At 43.5% G+C, this 21,987-nt stretch overlaps 1 protein-coding gene across 1 annotated transcript in view; it reads left to right on the forward strand.

Annotated features, from left to right (window-relative positions):
• Window positions 1-18,323: 18,323 nt before the first annotated feature.
• GMPR (guanosine monophosphate reductase) overlaps window positions 18,324-21,987 on the forward strand; it is a 49,370-nt gene continuing 45,706 nt past the window's right edge. The window contains exon 1 of the mRNA XM_083856614.1: window positions 18,324-18,476. Within this exon, the coding sequence (XP_083712740.1) occupies window positions 18,390-18,476 (87 nt within the window). The 5' untranslated portion in view covers window positions 18,324-18,389. The remainder of the gene's footprint in view (window positions 18,477-21,987) is intronic.

Raw genomic sequence — 21,987 nt, forward strand, 5'->3', positions numbered from 1 at the left:
AAACAGGGGAGGCTACACTGGCACTCTCTGGGAGCTCTGCTGTGCTATGGCTGCTCATTGAGACAGATGAGAACACTCAACACTCACTCACTTTGATCTTTCATTGCAGGTATTATATATGAGCGTTTCTGGCCTTTGTGTGCTCCTGAGCACCGATGAGCAAAGGAGAGGAACTCAGACTCCAGGCTGGCTGCTTATGCCACTGGAAAAAAGTTTCCAAAAAAGGCTCCAGGTAAAAAAGCATGTATGTTCCAGCACGTGGAAATCGGGCAAGGATGAATGGCAGAAATCAATGACCTTTATAACTAATTTCCAAAGTGCAGCAGTTTCTGCTGAGTGTTATTTAGAATAGACAGCAACAGGCAGGAGTTTGGGCAGGAGTGGGCCCTGGGTCAAGGCTGTACTGAACACCACACAAATCCTGTATCGTTGCACCAACCCTAGCCAGATCAAGTCCAGGTACTCACAGCTGGGTCCTGACTCTGTACCCTGAATTTCATCTTCGCCCTTCCACAGCAAATAAATATACTTTTGTAACATTTCAGAGCTCAAAACGCCCATTTTAGAGCCGAAATTCTGAATGCTTATGTAATTTTTCTTCCAAGGGCCTAACATTCCCTTATGAAGGCAATTACGTTTTGCAGAATGAATAAAGCTGGTCCCGTTGTGGTTTATATCCACTGAGCAGCTCTACAGAGTTGTTACTGGCATGATGCTGAACTTGATAGTTCTGGCTTCGCCCTAATCTGTCCTTTTATTTCACTGCAATTCTTCCCCTCACCTTGCTTTTTTCTTTCTTCAATTCTTTACTAGTTTCACCCCATTTGGACTAACAAGCTTTCAGGCAAATGCTGTCTCTTATTATATGTTTATAGAAGCAACCCTTCAACTGAGCTGCTTTCTTTACAAACTATTACAATATCAATAGAAGTGAAAATTAGAACATTCGCACATCATGGAAACACCAGTGGTAAATCCAGTTAATCAACTTCAAACTGCTCCTGAAACCTACAATTCTGTGTGCTTCGGTTTCAGGGAGCTACCTACACCAAGACAGTTTTACTGTACTCATCCTGGCACAAGCAATTTTCTTCTAAACACAGCAGCCACCATCTCTTTTCCTGTCAGGATACACCCTACTGGTATCCAGCAACATCTCCTGAGTTGCACATGACATCAGCTGCTTGGGAACTAGCAAAATTGCATCGCCCTAATCCTCAAAGCTTGCTTGAACAGATTTGCTGGCACCATGCCTGTGCTAGAGGACAGGAACACTTAAAATCACATAATTTTTTTGGCTCATTGAAATCATTCTGTTGCCCTGTTTTTCCATTGCCATTCAGCCTGATTTGCAAGCAATTTTCTCAATGGAGTACTTCACAGAGGTTGGAAGTATGCTGTGCTCAATACTGCATTCTAGCCATAAGCCGCATTGGTGTTGGTTTATATTCTGGCACTGCCATCTTGCGAATAATGCTTACCTTCCCAGGTTTTGGCACAAAACACTTCCTACTTAGTCATCAGATGCCCAGTGAATCTTACTTCATTCAGACAGATTCTCTTCTTCTCTTTTTCTGTAGCTCACTTCCAGAATTCGTTTCTGCTTGTTAATGCAAGCCTCCGAGCATGCTGCTGCTGTGCATTTTTAAACACTTACCCAAATGTCATCTCTATTATTTCCAAACTCTCAGACTCTTTGGGGATAGCTTAGATGCAAATGAGCTGTCAAAGAAAGATTACTTGAACCAACATTCAGAATGACAAAAGCCTTACAGACTGCATGCACAGCACACGGCTTCCAGCTTCCCAGTCAGCCATTATTTGCCAAAATCAAGGGTTTATACACAGTCAAAAAAAAAACATTCAGCTTTGTTACAACCGGGCACAGTTATTTTCCACTGAAAAATTTAAACCTCTTAGATCTAGGAAAACTCTGATTTTCATAGCTTCTCAGATGTTGCTCAGCTACTCACTCAACCCACACATTTTTTTAATCTAAAAACTCACTTTAGACCCTGTCTGTCCTCCAATAGGCAGAGCTATTTCTCCCTGCCACACACTTTTTTGGGGATGTTGCAGAGGTGGATAAAAAGAAAAATGACACTCACTTTACCCTGCACAGAAGCCTGACAACCAGTGAGTGTTGCTCTGACAGAACAAACTAGGAACTCTCTTCCAAAATCAAGGCCCACATCCATGTCTGCACATGTTGTGACTCTTGGGGCTGTCCTGCACAGGGCCAGGACTTTGGTATCCTTGTGGATCCCTTCCACCACAGAACATTCAGTGATTCTGTGATCCAAGAAGCTTCATGAGGAGGTGTAATGCAGTCACTGAAAGCAAAGGCATCATTTTGTGAAGCCCAGCTTTCTAACTGCAGATGGCACCCCTGATTCTGCTGAGGTGACACACATTTTGCTGAAGAGCTAATTTCTTCAGCAGGAAACAAGACAGCCCCAGAGACTGAGGGATTTAAACCAAATCCTGACCTGTTTTAACACTGTCTCAGTATTACGCACGGGAGATACACATACTCGTGCACTCATTAAAATGGGACAGCAAGCCAAATTCATCTCTCATACAACTACTGACATCAACAGAAGGCCCAGTGTTTGAACAGCAGCTGTCACAATTTGTTCTCTGAATAATATTTAGCCAAGATTAAACCTAGATAGAGATAGCAGGTATTTTGCAGATATTCTGGTCTTTCAATGAGCCTTGAGCAAGTCCTAGAAATGCAGGGTTTGAGGGATAAACAAGATATGCTCCGTTCTGATTTCCTGTGGCCACTGAGAACTCTTCCCTCCCACACTGGCAGTGGTCCAAATTTTCAGCAAGATAGTAAAATACAGTTTTAAAAGGAAATACATACATTGCACTTTTCATCTCAAGAGCCTGGAAAGTGCAGCTGGGTGTTAATTAATCAGCACAACATCTCTGTAAGTTAAAGGGATATTTTTATCCCTTGTGTGGAAACTGAGGCACCTGGAAAGTAAACTGGAAGTAGAGTATCCTATAAAGGGTCAAAAAGAAATTCATCACTAGAGAAAAGAATTTGCCTAACTGGTGATAACTCTGGGCTAAGAAATACTCAATGTAATTGAAAAACATGAGTTCTGTGTTTTTCATAGTTTATTCCTGCTGAGAGATGCTCGTTGCCCACAAACTGCTGAACCAAGGCCAAATATTATTCAGGATGTCATTCCCTGTTGATCCTCAGCCCAAACCACTGCAATCTGTGACCTTCGCCAGCACATTTTTTTACCTTTATGGCATGAGAGCTTCAGGTTCGAAAGAAGCCAAGACTGTGGCCCAGAGTATCTTCAGAGATAACACCAAAGAAAGGGTGCAGCAGGGTCAAATTTACATGCCACACACTGTTGTCTTGCTGGTAAGTATTACTCCTTGGATAAAAGAGAGATGTGTCAACCACTGATTCTGTTGTCCACAGCACATGGAAGAATATTGTTTTTATATATATGTCACTATCTTTGAATGTGTGTAATGAGTGAACTCTTACTATTTCCAAGACTATGGATTCCTTCACATGTCCAGTATAGGACTTGACTAGAGTGTATACCAGAATTGCCTCTCTGCCTGGCACCTTGCTTTGGAATCTGCCTCTCATTCTGAGCAGTGTCTTCCTACTGGTTCCTTGTACCTTTACATCTACACCTCCTCAGACTGAGACTCAGACTGAAATTGCTTTATTCTCTTATATTATTCTGCATTTGTTCAGTGGTATGCCAGGGATGGGATCCTTGGAACCAGAACCATTGCTAGCCTTGCTGTCAACAGCAAAGCATCCTAAGAGGATGAAGAGGGGGACTGCATTTCCCTGACTACACCACGTGCCACAAAAGCCTCTCCTTGGGCAGAACTAGCTGGGGAAGGGGGAGCACAGAGCAGTTACAGTCCTCTCAACTTGCCTGGTTGAATTTTCTCCCTTAAGAATGATTCACGCTGACCTAGAAAATGTAACAGAAATGGATATGTCGGTTACCAGGTTACTGCTGTGCCTTGCAAAATCATGGCAAACTCTTTCCTAAGGGATGAACTTTCACTCCATGCCCCAAGTGATACTGTCCTCTGAAGCACTGGGGTAACTGCAGTTTAAGTGGATTTAGTCACAGCGCAGTTGACACTGCCTATAGGGTAGAAAAGGCGTCTGTGGAAATAAAAAGACCCTTCTGTATAAAATGCAAGGAAGATTTCTGCAGGAGCTTAAGTTACATATCTCCAGCTGTGCATTGGAGAAAAGTCACAGTGGGCTCACAGCACCCCCAGAAACCTCTCCAGCCACATCGCCAATTCTACAAATAACATTGTCATGTGTTGTGTTGAACAGGATTTTATCTTTAAAGATGAAGAAATGCACTGGGCCCCATAGTTGTAATTATTACTGACTTTATTATCTGATTGTCACCTGTTTAGAACGCTTTGCCTGTATTCCCAGACAACTTGAAAGAGCAGCTAGGAGGATTGTGAAGATTGCCCATTTGCTTACAAAGTAGTGACAAGTCTGAGACTCAAAAGGGACATCTATGTGCTGCACTTTGCCCACTGCCAGGACTCCTAACCTCTTGTCCTATAGCTGTCTTTTTCTAGGGGTCTGTGTTATTCTGGTTCAAAAGCACTGCAGCATAAATAGAATATTTATTAGAATATAGAAATAGCAGAAATAGAATATTTGAGGACTAGCAAAATAAAGAGAGGTAAAAAAATTTGATCTCAAATAAATAGCACTAGAATTACAATACTGGATGTATTTTTGTTTCCACACCTAAATCAATTCTAAAAAGGGATTTTCTAACTAATCTGCATTTGTTACATAACTTGGAGGATTTTTACCATTGTGCTACAGACCTAGAGATCACATGGCATAATTTAGGCTTCCCTCTCTATAGAGTATACAAGTTCTTTCTTATAATGGTGATAGAAAAAAGGGACAAAAAAGGCTAAACACAGGCCAGGAAGGCTGTATACTCTGGTGCCGCAATGAGTCATTTGTGGTATAGATTTATTTGCTTTTATTCAGTTAATTTGTGTTGGCTAAAAAATTGCCAGGTCTGTAGGAGGTGGAGCAGCATCCAATTAAGTGACTTAACCACATTATTAGTTGGAAAAAGCAAACACTTTTTTACCTGAAATGGCATGTATCTCTCCAGTGAGTCTGGAGAGATTAGGGGTCTGAGCTTTAAGGCTATAATACTTCTGATTTCAGAGCTGCTGAGTATAAAAATGACAGAAATCTGTGTGTGGAAAACGTGTCAGCAAGACATTGTACATGTGAGCTCAAAATCTGCTTTTGTTTTCGGTTTTGTTTTGGTCTGGGTTTTTTGGGGGGAGGGGGTTTTGATTGTTGTTTTGGTTTATTTTTCAGATACAGCTGAAAATAGCATTTCACATTCTTAGATCCTATCGAGGCATAAAGCACTGAAAAAAAATGTGTAGATATAAAACCAAAACATTCTTCTTAAAACTGCTGGATATTTTTTCTCAGCACTGTTGTTTTGGTTATGACTCAGAAGTTTGACTTGTAAGGCAACTTGGCATTTTCTTCACCAGAACACTTCTTATGCTTTGGACAATGCCTGTACAATGATTTGGGAGCTGATTTAGGTGGAATGAGTACACTGAGTCCTGCAAACAGCACTGCTGGCAGTGCCCCAGATGTATTCAAAGCATTCACACCACGGTTAAGAAGGGCTGAAACTGGAGTATTTGCAGGTGAACTGGCTGGTGGCATGCTTGGCCTTGCACACTCCCAACCTGTGCACAGCTTACTCATAAGAACTTGGCCCTGCATGTATGATCAGCCTGTTTCCTTGCAGACTGCACGCTTGCATGCAAGCAGTAGAGATGAGTAGTAAATCCAGGCAGGGCCATAGGGCTAGACTTGCATTTCCCAGCACAGCCTGCATTTCATGACTTGAAATGTTGTCCTTTGCCAAGAAAAAATGGGGTACTCATGTTGTCTGTGCTGTAAGACTTGTGAGGTAACACTAGCACACCAACTCTGGGCTTTGCAGATGCTCAGCACATCTCAAAACCAGCCACTTTATTTTGACACTTGTATACAACTGCCTTAGGGGTCTCATTTCAGAAATGCCATTTGCAAATTCAGTTCTAAATATTTTATCATGTCTATTCCCCTCAGAAGGAGCTGCGCAGATTAAACACAAAACGGTTGTAGAGTCCTCAGATAAGATGCACTACTGACACAGAACGTATTGTTAATCATGATTAATTATTATTATTCTGCTGGCTGACAGGCATCTGACTGACGGATACTCTCTAATCCCTATTCTCTCCCCAGATTTTCTTCCTAATTAGTGTCCTCTAGAACCTTGTAATCACATGCCACGCAAATGCTCCGCATGTTATTCAGCCAAGCAGATGACAGTGGATTGGGCGACTTCCTCTGTCGCCAGCAGACTGGAAGAAAAGGAGCGGGGAGACACTACACGGTGTAAATGCTTCTTTTCCCGGACGAAACCAGGGAACGGCAGCCGCGGGCACAGGGCGGGGGTGCAGCGCCCTCTGCAGGCTGCGCCGGCAGCGCCTCCAACCCGGGCACCGCATCCACCGCGCCGAACGGCGGGGCTCAGGGATTCCGGGAATGCATCGCTTCCCTCTGTGTGGCTGACATTCTATATTAACTGGGATTAAAAAAAAAAAAAAAAAAAAAAAAAAAAAAAAAAAAAAACACCCACACACAACAACAACAACAACCCACACCAAAGCAGAACATCAGAACATCAGAACATCAGAACATGGAAGATGGAAGATGCGGCATCACTATTGTCCAGCGAGAATCCCTCGGAAATAGCCTTGAGTGGACCCAGGGGAAGTTTAGGTAAGATATTACCTAAAAAAAATATTATTCGTGGAAAGGGTTGTTAAGGAACAGGCTGTCCAGGGAAATGGTTGAGTCATCATCCCTGGAAGAATTTAAAAGATGTGTAGACGTGGCACTTGGGGACACAGTTTAGTGCCAGGCTTAATGGTTGGTGTAAATGATCTTAAAGATCTCTTCCAACCTAAATGATTGAAATACATTCAAGCACTGGCCATAAGGCAAGGCCAAACACAAAGGTCAGCTCTCAGCTTGCCCAGCCTGTGGTGCAAAGGTGGCTGTCTAGTTTGGTGTTCCCAAGCCACGAGTCCTCTGCCCATGAGTCGAGGTCTGTGGGCTGGTGCACCCCTACCTCCCAACCCCCCCCACAGCCCATGCTAAACAAAATTCCAGACCCACATCCAGCCAGGCTGGAGGGCTCACAGTGACTACCAGCATGGCCAGTATTGGGCACAGACAGAGAGCAGATGCTGTGTCTGCCAGAATGGTTGGGTTTAATCACTTGGTGTAGCTGCAAAAATTAGCGAGAATTGAAGAGATGTTTGCAAGTAAGAGGAGACAAAATTCTAGACAAACTATAATTGGCAAAACTGAATGAGAACAAGGAGTGAGCTAAGATCTCCTTCACCTGATTAAATGATGCCTGGAAGTATTTCAACGATGCAGTAGGAATTTTAAAGTACCAGCCATATACACTTGTCAAGATTGCCTCATGACAAAAAACAATGCCAAGATTTCTGATCTGCCTGCCACTAAACAAAAATTGATTCATTCAAAGGCACTCAATAAATTATAAATACAAGGTCTATATCTTTCAGAAGAGCTACACCAGCTGAGGTTTAGCCTGTATTTCCCAGGAGTTCTGCTGAATTCTTTGAATATCTACCAGTTTCTAAGCATTTTCTCAGTCTGTAGGCTTGGTGTTTGTGATGTAGGGCTTTTTTATATATGTAGTCTGTGTGTGTATGTCCCTACCTTTCTCTAAATGTAAACCCACGTTACACTCCAGCATCAGAGTGGAAGGCTCCACTAGAAGCATAGACAAGCTAGACAAAGCTTTGAAGGCATTTTCCATCCAGACAAGCCCAGCACTACACATCCCCTTATAGGCCACTGCTGGGCAGAGAACACAGTGGCAAGCCCTCTCCTGGAAGGGGATGTTGCATGGGATGACTAATTGGAAGCCAGGGACAGCTGAGTGTGTCCTGACATTTTTCCTGCCCTCCAGTGTGCAGTCTTCATGGCAGGAAGGAGACTGTGCCCAGTGTCCTTCTCCAGCGTGGTAAGGGGAGTCTCTGTCACCTCTTCAAAAAAACGGGGTACAAATCCCCCCCCCCCCATCCCTCCACTACCCTTTTCTTCTACCACCCAACTTGACTCCCATCTGATCAACTGGTTTTATTTATTTATTTTATTTAAATTACTTAACCAAACTTAAACCTAGGGATTCCTATTTTTCATAGTGTAGAATGGCAAGGGAGACAAATATGTTGTGGCCTCCATAGTGATGTCTTTCAAGAGGGAATTAACATTGTACCCTGCTTCCCTCTTGAACCTCACAGCTGTGTGCAGCTCCTTATTATTAAATAAGAAAATAATCATCAACATTTTATCACCTTCTTTTCTCCAGATTTCTTCCTAGTAGGCAACAAAAAAGACTCAGGGTGGGTGGAGGTGAGTGCGGATCTTAACACTGCGTGAGCAGAAATTGGCTTTCATAAAGACACTCGATGGTCCTATAATTGATACAGTCTCTTAATACATACACTCACTTGATGGCAATTAGATCTGTAGTCTAAGCATTTTTGGACTTTTTGCCAGGAAAGAATTGAGAAATTAATGAAGGCAAATTAATTTTTTGTCCTCGTGGTTTCTGATGTAAGAATACAGCTGTTCTTTATCAGCATAATTCATTTTTAATGTCTCCCAAAGCTCAGCTCAGCTATATGCCTATGTTCTTCATATGCCAAGCTTCTGTTCTGATTAAATACCAAATGGCTTTTAAATATCAAAATGGTTCTGTATTTCTGAGCTCTGTTATGAGCTGTGGGGAAAGAAAAACAAGGACTCCTTTGATCATACACTCGTGAGTTTTATATTATGACACCACCACTGGCTCCTATGGATGTAGTCCCAATTTACACTTAGGGAAGTGAGGGAAGCTAGATTGTGTGCCATGATATATACCAGCCTGCTACATTGCAGCCCAAAAGGTGGCTTGGGAAAGTAATAAGAAGTAAAGAAAGATGGTTTTTTACTAAATTGGGCACCAGACACAGTGATTCAAGTGGATCATTTTCAAAGATCAGAAATCTGAACACTTACAGATGTTTATTTATTCCTATATTTTCCCTCACATGACAGCATAGCCTCATATACCTTAACAAACTCCACAAGACTTGTTTGCCTGACCCCAAAGGGACATTGCAGGCCATTGATTTTCTAGACAAGTTCTTGCTCTGGTGAACAATACATTACCTACCACCCGACAGCAGGGTGTCAGCAGGAAAAGCAGCCTGCAGCAGCCTGCAGTTGAAGGCTGAACCAAGAAGGTTCAGGAATATGAGAGCAAATTAATTGAGCTAAAATAATGAGGAATGAAAAAGAGGGTGTGTGAGGAAGTGCCACTCCGTGTAGTGCTTTCACCATCAGAGCTCTCAAGGGCCAACTGTGCAGTCTTGGGTGGGTGTCAGGGCAGCACCAGAAGAAGGAGCAGGGAGCAGCAACATGGGCACAGCTGGGAGCAGCTGCCTGTTCAGCTGTATTTATCCGGGGACTGCTGCAGCTCTAAAACACTGGGGTCAAGTGAGGGGAGAGCAGGGAAGCCAAGAGGCTGCTGGCCCCGTAGCTTAACGAGGCTAATTATTCCCTTTCCCACAGAGCAGGGCAGAAGGGCTCAGAAAAGCAATTGTGTTCTGCTCCTCTCTGAGAAGAGAATGAGGTGCTGCTTAGGTAGCTTGGAGAGGCTGATTATTGCTTTCCTCACAGTGATCCGCCTAAAGAGGATAGAGCCTTTGCCATCTAAATACAGTGAAAAGAAGGAAGGAAGAAAGAAAAAGACACAGGACTCAGAAGTCCAAAGAACTATCCCTACGCTGGTCCTATTTGCTCATGATACAGGATCAGCACAGACTTAACAATGTACTGCAGGTGAATTGACATGGCAAATGGGAAATGGAACCTGAATGAGATCTGGAAGATTAGACTGAAGCAAGGAAACTCTAGGGGAATTCTAAAGAGAAGTACCAAGGACGATAAGAAGAGGCATTTGGTAGTAGGAGCGTCAATTGTGTGCCTGGAGAATAGCCATCCTTTTGTAAGGAGCTCACAGAACAGTGATTATGACTGTGCCTGAAGGAAACGTTCAAGGTATTACTGAGATGTTTGACAATTTAGTCAGGGGAGCTCAAGATGAAAAGAAAACTTATTAATACTGTGTGTGCTGCAGAAAAAAAAGGGAATTAATGGTATCTAATATTTGTATCACACCTTTCATCCTGAAGAATCCCAAAGCACTCCACAAACCACATATGGAAGTGACTTCTGCTTCTGCTGAATATGGACGACGGGGTGAAACATGTCAACTCTGTTAACATCAGAAACCAGCACTGCTACACAGCAGCTTAGGGAGAAAGAGGTAGGCACAAATCAAGATACAAAATAATAATTTTCTAGGCAAAGATGTGGAAGCACAGACCAAAAACATGCAGTGTTTTCAGAAGTCTTCATTATACAGATGAAAAAAGACTGTAATCTTACAGGCCTTACTGCCTCTGGGTGCTGCATATCCAGCACCAAATAACGTTTTGGCTCCACAGATTTCCCAACAGATGTGCTACATATGAGACTAAAATCCAAGTAGTAAGGGATCTTGAGTTTAGCCCTTTGTTCTCCTACCAGAAGAAAGTAATTTCAATTCCTTCAAATTTTATTAACAGAATGCATATATCTATTTACCATTACTAAGGATGTTATTTCATTTGGAGATAATTTTTTAAACACATATATTTTCAGGAAAGTGAAAACAACTAAAAAAGCTCTGCCTCCTTTCTAAAAAGGAGGAAGACAGTTCACGAGATTTAATCCATCAGTTTCATATCGTCTTTTTCCTGTTTGATTACTTAAAGAACGTGGGCACCCAAAACACGTTAGATTTAAGCTAACAGCAGCTACAGATATGCAGTTACTGTGGCCTCACATGCTAATAATATTCACTTTTTAAACAGCCTTGCAAAACTAGAGCATATTTTACAAGCTCAGGCATTAAATTTTCCCTTCCCGTTTTATCATAATGATATACAAGAATATTTAGCAGGGTTTTATTTGCTGTGGGAAAGGGAAGCAGCATTTTCTAGGTCATTTTAAGAATATCTTTAGCCAGTGAGGAATCATGGGTAAAAAAGGCATAGTGGTGACAACCGAGTTGATGTTAATCATAATCCATACGTAGGTGCCTTTATGAAAAAAGTGTGTGACAGCTGATAAATGCAACAGCTTTTATCTGCATCCCATTAAATGCCTAAACTGTAATAAAGGACCAAGCCAATCTTGTTTTCTACGTCCCCATAAGATCCAAATTAACACAAGGTTTGCAGAGGCAAAGCTCCCTGGCCCAAGTGTACAAGGTATTTAGAGATGTGTGAAATGTCGTTTTACACACAAAAGGCATAAGACCTTCATACTAATTAAGATGAAAAAAGAAAAATTCCAGTTTTATGTATTAATTGTAATGATTAAAGAAAGTGCTTGAAACAGTTAAAACATTTTGTAGCATGAGCATGTTTTTTTTCTGCCTGTAGATGGTGCAGTAGGGCAGCAAAATTCTTTAGTTTTTCCAAAGATTAAATTGGATTAGAAAACTATTCATTACCAGATGTTCACAGTTCAGAAGCATTTCTCCAGCTTAAAATTTGTAGCAACATTTCCACCCAACATAAAAATGTCAAGTAAAGCCACGAAAATTAAGACAATCCTGTTTGGTTATATAATGGGTGGGGGTTTTTAAAATTAATATGCTTTTAATTTATTTCATATAGCAATGGCAGTGTGCTTATTCAAACAGACTTTGGGCACCAAACCAAAAAAACTCGCAACTGCCAGGATTAGAATAGGCAACGTCCTGACCCCTCCCCATAAGCAGGAAATGGACTTTCAGAACCTTAGTCGACTTATGCTCAAGAGACTGAGCAAATCAATGGTGTTAAGTGCAAGAGAAGTAGATATTATTTTCTTTTCTGTGTTAAGCACCTTGTTCCTGAGTAACACAAACTCGGGGATTAGCCTACAACAGCACTAATTCCACATGCAAAAGATTTATATGAAGAAAGCAGCACATTGATCTAGGTATTACATTAAAGAGGCAAACAGCAATATTAGTATTTGCACTGCCTCAGCAGTGCTGTGACTGTTACTGTAAAATCAGCTGCTGAAAGAAACATGTATGCAAAATTTCTTCTTGAATCTGGTATTTTCCTCTATTTACATGAGCAGGTTGAATTGACAATGGATTTTTGGGAGTTTCTGGGCTAGAATTAAAGGATGAATTCAGAATGAATTAAAGGCTAGAATTCAGGTGCAAGCTGGAGCGCAAACACTGACAGAAGGAGAGGGTATGGCCAGCCCCAACTGAGTCTGGCTTGTAAAATAGTGTAATTTTTATGTGCTGTATGACAGTAGGTGATGTGCTAGCAAAAAAGCATCAGCTGGTATATGGGCAACACCAGAAGTTTATTTTTGCTGAGTTCTTCTCTGCCCAAATCCTTCTGCAATTGTGCATTCCTGCTTTTGTTTACTTATTTGTAAATGTAATTATTTACTGACGCAATTTTGGTACCTCACTGGGGTTCCTATTTGGTCTAGCATATTTTGGAAAAGCCTGGTAAATCAGCCTATGCCCAGTCAAGACAAAAGAACTTCACCCCCTCATTCTGAGACGGTGAAGCCAAGTAGCCAGTCTGTCTGACGACTTTAAAGGAAAACAGATGCGAAAACATGGGCTCAGCCTACTTCTCGCAGCAGGGGTATTAGTGTAAAATCAACATTTGCCTCTGATGAGTTTACTTTCCAGCCTATTTCTCCCAGCAGTGCTATTAAGTAGGGATAAGTCCACTGAAGTCAGTGGCTTTTACTGCTATAAAGCCAGTAGGAAATCACAATCAGAGTTATCGATGTGTAACTTGAATAGGACTTTGTTTCATCCTTAAATGTTTCTCTCCATGCCTTTCTCTTATGTGAATGAGATTTACTAATCTGACTATCAAATGACCACCAAATAAACTATGTAATTATCAAATTTTTTAAAGGCCCTTGAGATTTTGCAGAGGAAGATACTATGCAATGACAAAGTAATGTATGGAACCAGTGAAGCAGTGAGTGGCTGAGGTTGGTAGGGACCTTTCAAGACCATGCAGTCCACCCTCACAGGAAAAAGTGGTTTTTAATATTCAGATAGAATTTCCTGTGTTTCAGCTTGTGACCATTTCTCTTGTTCTACCCATGGGCACTGCTAAGGAGAGGATGGCTCCTAATGTAAAGCTATGGAGCAACAACAGAATACCTGTTACAACCTGTGAGATGACTTAATATTTCCAGAGAGAGAATCTCACTGCCTTCTACAGTATGTAGAAGTGTAATTCTGTAATGAACAGAAGTATCAGTTCACAATGGATAATACACAACAGGTTTTCACCATTTAAAAAAATCTACAAGCCACTTCTGTGTCAGTAAAGTCCAATAGTAAACCAAATTGGACCTGAGCCTGGACCCAGCTACAAGCTCTACAATGCAATAATCCACAGTCTTTAATTAGAATCACACTCCCTTGAAGAACCTGGACAGCTACCACTCCTTCAGGTAGTCTGAGGACCGTTCAGGGAACAGCATCAAACTGTTTCCAATATGCAGTTTGAGTGAGACCCCTTGAAGCTCACATATGGCATCTAAATGGCTATGCGTGAGCCACACTCTGTCTCTTGCCTTGCAGGGACAGATTGGCGTGGTCCACTTTTGTTATCAGCACAGACAGACTCTAAGCATATTTCATAAGCCAAGGAAGGTCAGAGTTGCATTATTTATAGATTGCCGTGATTAGTTACAATTAACATTTGAAACCTGCTGAAATCAAACGGGAATGGATACTGTCACTTACTCCTAAGTAAACTGTACCTTGAATGAGAAGTTGTCCTATTGACTTCAGTGTGGCCTCCGATTTAGCTGACGATCAGTGACTAAGATTATTTTTCCTCTAAGACCTTTGAATTTAAATGAAAATACTTATGGCATAAAAGTTTCTTCATAACAAGTGATCTTCATGCATGTAGTTGAAGTCTGCTTGGCAGGAGCAGACTTAAGAAAGGCAGGAGTGTCAGCCCCACTCCTCCCATTTCTGGTGGTTATCAAGGTCAGTAAAAGCCTTTATGGAGATGCTGTAATAACACTGATAGTTCAGAGAAACACCCTTATCTCCACTACAAAAGGAAATCTGCTTGCATTTGCAGGGTTTGCTGAGTTACATTTCTTGATCCATCCACTGGGAAATGCTATTCCGCGCAGACAAGGCCTGAACTCAAAGAGATAATAAAGGGGATTTACATTTCTCATAAGAAAAACAAGGCTCTTTCCTCAAATGTACTTCTTCTCCTTAAGAGTGAAAGATCTTCATCACACATGTCCTGCAGCATGTTGTTCTTTCCAGCTCTGGGATTTTGCTGGGAAGTTGTGACACACGGTTTGTGGGAGCACTTGCCAGCCGAGCAATGCTTTCACTAGTGCTCACCACACTCCTTAAACAGGCACACTAATTATGTTACAGGCTGTCTGTTTGGAGCTATATGAGGCTATAGTATTTTCCTAGGAACCACAGCAAGGAAGTCAGCATGTGCCTTCAGTTGTGTTAGCTGTGTATCTGCTGTGACCAGAATTTCTCTTGACAAACAATGACAACATCATTAAACATTCACCCTAGAGGTGTTTCAGGTGTTCATAAGTGCTCATGCTTTCAGGTTGTCACTGAATGCTTCTTTCAGTACCAAGGAGTTACTGAGGAAGTCTTATTTAAATATGAAAAATACTAGGCATTGATAAAAAGAAGTGGTTTTAATGCCATATACAATTAACCCAGTGCATCATAAATAGCTGGCCTGCTGTACTTAATGTCAACAAGCACAGGCCTTTGAGTCCAAAGTTCAGTCAGTTCTCAATCCACTTCCATCTCCTTTTAGCTAGTCCACACTTCATCAGTTTGCCTTCAAAAATGTTACTTGGAATCAGTCATAAGCCAAAATCAAAATAAAGAAGATCTGTTGCTTTTTCCTCATCCACTGAACAATAAATTTCATCTTAAAAAGTGAGCTGAGCATGATTTTCTTATCATAAATTCATGCCAATTACCTTCAGTCTTTCTCGTCCTTCATTCATTTGAAAATGATTTCCAGGATTATTTGCTCCACCACTTTCTCAGGCATTAAAGCGAAGCTGACTAGGCCAGCTCCTCCTTCCTTCTTGCTCTTCTCAAAGACAGGAGTGATATCTGCTTTTTCTAGTCCTCAGAACTTCCCCCTCCCAATCTGATCCTGCTCTTGTGAGGGTGTCCTCACTACTCCTGATTTTCTGATGCATCTCAGGGGCCTGGGAATCCTGAGAAAAATCTCACCAGGGAAGACCAAGGTGAAGATGCCAATGAGTACCTCAACCTCTTCCATGTCCTTTGTAACCAGGGCAGATTTGTGAACTAATTTATACTATTACATACAACAGTATTTACAATTATAATAGCAGGATGAAAACCACAATGTCAACAATCTTAGCCAATAATAGGCTTTAGACACAGTAGTAACTATTTGCATTATAATGATCACTTTTCCCTCTTCTCAAAAACACCAAGTTTAGAAAACTTTTAGAAGACCTTCAAATCTGCATTGGCATTGCTCTTTTCAGCTAGAGTGGCTGAGCAGTTCTTTTCTGAGTGCATTGTTCCAACTGCTTTAAAGCATAATTTTAAAACAATGAAGTAGAGCAAAAAAGAACTCTGAAGGAAAGTAACAAATAATTTACATACGCTAAATTTGAAATCAGTGACGGCTCATTTGGACTTGAAGACTAAACTGCATACAGCTGGATGAACAGCTCTGTTGCATAGCAGAAAAAGATAATATGGGATCATTTATGGCAGGTGTATGGCAGGTACATAAAGAGAAATAACAAAGATACATAAGAGGTGATCTTCATTTCTGGCTATGATAATAATGTGATTATTGATCATGTTTTCTCTGGTGTCCATACTTCAGAAAGGATGATGAAAGAAACAAGAGGTGGTTCAGCAAGAAAACATAATTTTTGATTACAGAAAATATATCTTGAAATAAGAAACTGGAGAATTTCAAACTTTGCAAACTTTAAAGAACACTCAAGCTGATCCGAGACACCTGACTAGTCTGTTGTATGTGTACATGGGGAATTAATGGATATTAGCAGATACTGTGATCTCCATGAAAATAGCACTGTGAGCTCTGTGAGTGGAGACTAAAATACTGGAAATTGTAAACAGCATCAGGCATGCATTTCCTGTGGATTACACATATCACTGCTAGCCCAAATCTCCTACTTTTCAAAACAGTGCTGACCTTTTGAATTCACAGTGCAATGCAGTGGCTTCTTTCTTTCTTCTCAGCATCACATGCCTGCCATGAGGGCAAATGGAAGACATGGTGCCAGGCACAGACAGAATACATTTGTTTTTTCCCATTATCAGTCCTCTGCTACAAACATGCCACTTCCACAGGACCCATTCTCATCAGTACTCTTATTACTTAACAGTAAATAGTGGCACATATGTCTGAAAAATGTATTTTAGTAGTTCCTTTATATTGTGGAGAAAACACCAAATGAATGGCCTCTGCTATGCAGATCAAATTAATTATAGAGTTCTTTTCCCTGAACATCTGCATAGGAAATACCCACAATGGCAAGGATCTCCTGGAACATCATCTGGAGTTCCAAAGTCCCAGATTCAAGGCCTCTCCACTTGGACAATCATAACTGCAAACACTCAAATGCTCTGCCTTCTATGTAAAACCTTGGGCTCATGCTTGGTTATACTGGACTATCTGTGACATTCAGGCAAAGAGGTGTAAAAGAGCTCTGTGGGAGGCAGGGTGTGTTGAGCAGACATGTGCAACTTTCAGATAAAGGGTGAATGCTACCTCCTCCTGCAGTGTGTCTGAGGAAGTGTCCCAGGTTTCACTTCCCACTCATTAACCAGCCTTAGCTCCTGGGTCTTCCAAAGAAGTCCAAATCTGACAACCCACTGACTTCGTAATTAAATAGACTTTAAGGCTCAAAGCTCCCGCGAAAGTCATGTCATATGGTAACTGGCAACCCTGTATTGATCCCTCTGGCAGCAGATATAGATGGACTCGGCTTGTGCAATCCCGCTGCTCCGAGCGGTTTGTGACTTGTGTGCTGAACCGTGGCTAGCACCATTGAAAACGGGGGAAACAGCACAAATCAGGCTCCTATATGCTTGGGGGGGGGGGGGTGTGTCAACAAGAAACAACAATCCAAAACACAAACAAAAAACACAAAGAACAAAACCAAACTAATAATAATAATAATAAACCCACAGGAAAAAAAAAAAAAAAAAAAAAAAAAAAAAAACCAAAAAAAAAACCACCACCCAAAACCTCCCTGTTGCTTCTCTAAGTGCAATGAAGCAGGAAATTCCCGAGGCGGCTGCAGGTGGCTGGTGCTGTGGCCGCTCTCCTGTGACCAGCCCGCTGCACATTTCTCAACGTCCCTAACGCCAGAACCTCCCCCGGGCCGGGCTCTGTGCTGTGCCCTCGGCGCCGTGGGGACCCCGCTCTGCCTCATCCGGCCTTACCGGGTGCCGGGAAGGGCCGGGGCCGCTTTGGCCTCAGGGCAGAGCACCCCGGGGAGCGGGATTCCCACGACACTCCAGCTAGACCAAGCGGTGTCTTTTCTATACGGCTGGAGGAGAGCGTTTTGGGCCGCGCTGCAGCAGCCCTAACAGTGCTGGGGAACGCCGCAAGCCCCGGCTCGGTGGAAGGGAGAGGGAGGCAGGCCAAGATGTCTGTCCAGCCCCGCAGCAGCGGCCGGCACAGCCGGGCTCCCGCACCCGAGGCCCGCTCGGTCACACGGAGGCGCCATTTCCTCTGCCCTTGCTCTGCCCTCAAGGCCGCCGCGGTGGTGCCGCCGCCTGGCCCCGCACGGGGCGGTTGCGGGCGGGCGCCGCGTCCCGGTCTGCCCCCAGCGCACACTGCCCGGCGGAGAGGCGGGGGACGGGGCAGGGCCCGCCCGGCCGCTCGACTGAAAACAGCCCTCGCCTAATAAAGCGATGGGGCCCGGTGCCCGCGCCCTATAAATACGCTCGGTGCGCGGCCGGCGGGCTTTGGCCGGCGCGGCTCGGCTGGGCTCGGTGCGGCTCTGCGGGCGGGGCGGTGCAGCCAGCACAGCAGGGCCGCCACTGCCGCCGCCTCCGCCGCCAGGACAGCCCCGCGCCCCGACACCCAGCGAGATGCCCCGGGTAGACGCAGACCTCAAACTGGACTTTAAAGATGTCCTGGTCAGACCTAAAAGGAGCAGCCTCAAAAGCAGAGCAGAGGTGGGGGCATCCAAACCCAGCATGCTTTCCCCCCTCCCCTCCCCCTTTCCCAACGCTTAACTTCCTTAACCCGCCTTCCCCCCCGCTTTATTTATTTTTATTTCCCGGTCCAGCGCAGCAATGCCCTCCTAGGCCGAGACGCCCTTTGCGTGGCGGGGGATGCGGCTGCTCCGGGAGGGGAGGACGGGCCCGCAGTTGCCAAGCCCGCGGCGTGTCCCCCCACGGCCCCAGCCGCGCTGGCCTCCCCCGCTCCCCCAGCTGAAATCTGAGGGGGGCACTGGAGCAATTGCTTGCTCCTAACAGGTGCCTCTGCGGCGCTGGGCGGGGGGCGGAGGGGGCGGTGGCGAACCAGCAGAGCTGCAGGACGGCGGTGTCCGGTTACCCGCCCCGCGGCCTGGGCCGGCAGGAGCCGGTGGTGCCACCTGACCGAGGCGGAATTTCGCTCGGCCCCGGGGGATGTGGGCGGTGCTGGTGCTCAGAAAGTGATGTGCTCTTAAAAAAAAATAAATAAAAATTTAAAAATTTATAAAAACCCACGGAGACGCCGTGGAGCGCTTCCCAGGGTGCCCCAGGCTGGGACCCCACCATGGGGGGTGCTGAGGGAAGGCACATCAGACCTGGGGCGATGGGCGCGTTATTCACTCTCGCTCGGGTTTAACCCCCGTGTGACCTGCGTGTGCAGAGACAGCCCTGTGGAGTCCCCCCGGGGCTCTGCGTCCCTGCTGGCCGCTGTGAGCTGGAACAGTTCTGTGGTTCTCTCTCATCAGGGACCGGGAAAGATTCCCAGGAAATCAATCCCGTGAGGATCGATTGCCTCCACAAGAAAAGATGGCTGCCTCAGGGGCGAAGGTGCCTTTTCCTTTACCCCACATAACCCCAGTGTTAACAAAGGATTTAGGTTGGCTCAAGAAGGAATTATGTTGCATTGGGGGATGAAAAGAGGATTAAGGTTTTCTCCAGGGGGCATGGAGTTGTAAGAGAGAGAGACTGAGGTGGAAAGGGAAAGTGAAACATGGGGGCTGTGTTTACTATGGCCAGGGATTTTGAGGGCTAAGCAACAACTAAGCAAAACTTCTTTACCATCATAAGGTGTGAGATCAGAGCGGTCCTCTCAGCAGAAAGCTGATCTCTGGCAAGTAATTTTTAATTTATGATGAACGATGTCCCGGCTGAGTAATTCCTCATCAGGGGCAATTACTGCACATAGAGCCTGTGGGCACTTTGGAGTCGTTTGCTTGGAGAGCCAGGGATCCCTCCTTAAAATTCACTGTGCCGGCCTGGCAAACAGGTGGAGCTGTGCTCCACAGAGTGAGTGGTGAGTGGCAGGCACATGGCTCCTTCAAGTGCAGTGTTTTGTATATTTAGCAGCGTGCAGGCTGTGGAAAAAAGGGCGCTGGGAAGGGAAAACGATAGGAGGAACATGAGCTGATATGGCAGGGTTGTAACGGGTGACTATGATGAACTGTTAAAACACTGCAGATGAGAAAAAGTGCGTGTCATGTGGGGGTCAGTGAAAACCGATGAAGGTTAAGAAATTGGACACCATCACTGAGGCTGTGGCAACAGGGATAAACAGAGTCTGTGAGAGCCAGATCTGAAATGGACAGCCCCAGTCTGCTTCAAAACAAGAATATAAATAAATAGTTCTGGCAGAGGAACAGAGGCAGCACACTACAGTGCCTGTTACCCAGCAAGCTGCTGCTTTGAAGCTTGTATCAGGAAGCGTCTGCTTCTCTGGTGTGAATCCCTCAGTTTGAGCAAGGATAGCTTTTTATGCAGTGACTAGAGTTAAGTCAGCTTCTTAGAGTTTGGGATGTTTGCAGATCTTCATGTGGGTTTGCTCTGTTGGTACTTGGTTCTGATTCCTTGCACCGTCTTCATTTTCAGGGTTGCTTTCTCCTTTTGAAAAGCTATCAGAAAATGGGATGCTTGAATTCAAATATGGAAATGGGTTAGAGCAAAGGTGGGAGTGGGAGCAGCATTATCTGTCTGTGGGGTCTTGGTACTCACACAGCCTGTTCTTGCCTTGGCTGGGCTTATTCATGCACTCTGTCCATTGCAAGTTCACCAGAGAAGTGTTCTGTAGGAAGTCGTTAATTTAATTTTTTTTTTAATGTAAGTAAGTGCACAAGAACAGCGCAATTTCCTTAAATAGGGAGAGGGAATGGCAGCCAGCATGATCAGCAGTGTTGACTGATTTCTACATGAGGAAAAACCTAAACATACCAGGATAATTCAGTACAGGGAAGTAGCAGCTGTGGAGGTTATACTAAAAGTCCATAAAGTGAGGAGTGGAATGGAAAAGTTGAAACTGACTAGTGGATGTTGATTGTCTCTCATAAAACATGAAAATGCACTGAATGTATTTGCTACACAAAGGTTGTAAATTTTTTGCAGCATATTATTTGTCTTATTGCTGTGGCATATTGGAGAGGCTAAAGTGTGAAGGACTAAAAAAAATTACAAAGTCAAGTAAGTTCTTGCCTTGTGTCTATTTTGCAGTATTTTGAAGTCTTTTCTGAAATATAACTCTTCTCCTTTCCGAAGTTCCTTTGAAACAGATGTTTTCCTTTGTAAAACTGTAGTGCAGTGGTTCTGGTGCTGGTATCTGAGTGGAATTGGTTGTGGGATACTCTTGTTTCCTCCCTCCCCTTTCCCCTTGGGTTCCAGTTAATACATTGTATTAAGAGGGAGAAAAGTAAATTAAGTTTTCATACTTGTTTCATACCCACTTCTTCATGCTATTTTCTAATGTTAGCCGTAGCTAAAATTCCTGTGAGAATGGTTTGTCATCCATGATGGCTGGAGAATTAGACCTCTGATAGTAAATGGGAGAAGAGGGAGTCTCCATTAAGATGTATCTTAACTTGTTCACTGAAGTGACCCTTCACTTAGGAGCCTATATGAGAGCCTGATTCACAGCTTATCACGAAGGCACCAAGTTCTTTCTCTTATAAAAGTCAGTAGTGAATCCCTCACAATATTAATCAGAATTTAGCCTGGAATTTGGAAATGCTCAAAATGTATTTTAATTGAATAGTAAAAAATCCTGTGTTTTTTGTGTTGCTTTCTTTCTCATGATGGATCTCAGTTTAGTCCAAGTCTCCAAATGCTACTGGGTTGAAGTTGAAGTGAAGATTAGTGAAAACAGAAAGAGCCTTCATTTTCACTAGAGACTAAACTAATATCTTAGAGTTGTGCGTTGTTTTTTTTTTCCTTTTGAGCATTTTTGCCTTAGGTGGGAAGATCCTAGGTAGGCCAGTTGGGAACTGATCTAATTTGATAATACCTCTTGCAGATGTAAGGAAAAAAAAAAGTCTGATGTTACTGCGATTATTTGAAGGTGCTGAAGAAGAAATAACTCTGAAGGTGAAGACAGATACAGTTTTAAGACATTAACTTAGAAACTAGCAGCTTCTTGGTTTTGCAAGCCAAGGTATGATTCATATTGTACAACAAGAGTGCTGGTAACTGTGACCAAAAGAACATACTTTATTATACCGTCATTCAC

Source organism: Zosterops lateralis (assembly GCF_965231275.1).
Source record: "Zosterops lateralis genome assembly, chromosome: 1".
In the NCBI taxonomy this organism is placed as follows: Eukaryota; Metazoa; Chordata; class Aves; order Passeriformes; family Zosteropidae; genus Zosterops; species Zosterops lateralis.